The sequence below is a fragment of the Penaeus japonicus genome, unplaced genomic scaffold, assembly GCF_977035675.1.
Source record: "Penaeus japonicus unplaced genomic scaffold, GWHDUDI00000001_assembly GWHDUDI00000026, whole genome shotgun sequence".
Classification (NCBI taxonomy): domain Eukaryota; kingdom Metazoa; phylum Arthropoda; class Malacostraca; order Decapoda; family Penaeidae; genus Penaeus; species Penaeus japonicus.
This window is the reverse complement of record NW_028234428.1, coordinates 34,428,493-34,428,894: the sequence shown is the minus strand read 5'-3', so window position 1 is coordinate 34,428,894 and position 402 is coordinate 34,428,493. Positions and strand designations below refer to the sequence as shown.

Sequence of the window (402 nt, the reverse complement as noted above, 5' to 3'; positions counted from 1 at the left end):
ATAGATATAGATATAGATATAGTATGTGTGTGTGTGTATGAATATGTATATATATACATATATATGTATATATATTATATATATATACATATATATGCATATATATATATATTTATATATATATATTCATATTTATATATATATATACATATATATGCATATATATATATATATATATATATATATATATATATATATATATGTATGTATGTATGTATGTATATATATACATCAAACGTCTTCAGAATCTTGGTTATAAGAACAAAAAGTTGGCGAGTTTCGATGTCAAGGCCCTATTCACCAATGTTCCCACGGATGGTGCGATCCAAGCAGCAGAAAGAGTCGTCAACACCATGGATGATGATTCCCTTCCTCTACCAAAGCGTGACTTTATACGACTCG

The 402-nt window shown here is 26.1% G+C and overlaps 1 protein-coding gene across 1 annotated transcript in view; it reads left to right on the top strand.

The window, feature by feature from the left end:
• The first annotated feature begins 320 nt into the window (after positions 1-320).
• Positions 321-402, top strand: part of LOC147468859 (uncharacterized) — a 1,191-nt gene continuing 1,109 nt past the window's right edge. Inside the window, 1 exon segment of the mRNA XM_086552448.1 lies at positions 321-402. This exon segment is cut by the window's right edge and continues 1,109 nt beyond it. Coding sequence (XP_086408574.1) covers positions 354-402 — 49 coding nt within the window. The 5' untranslated portion in view covers positions 321-353.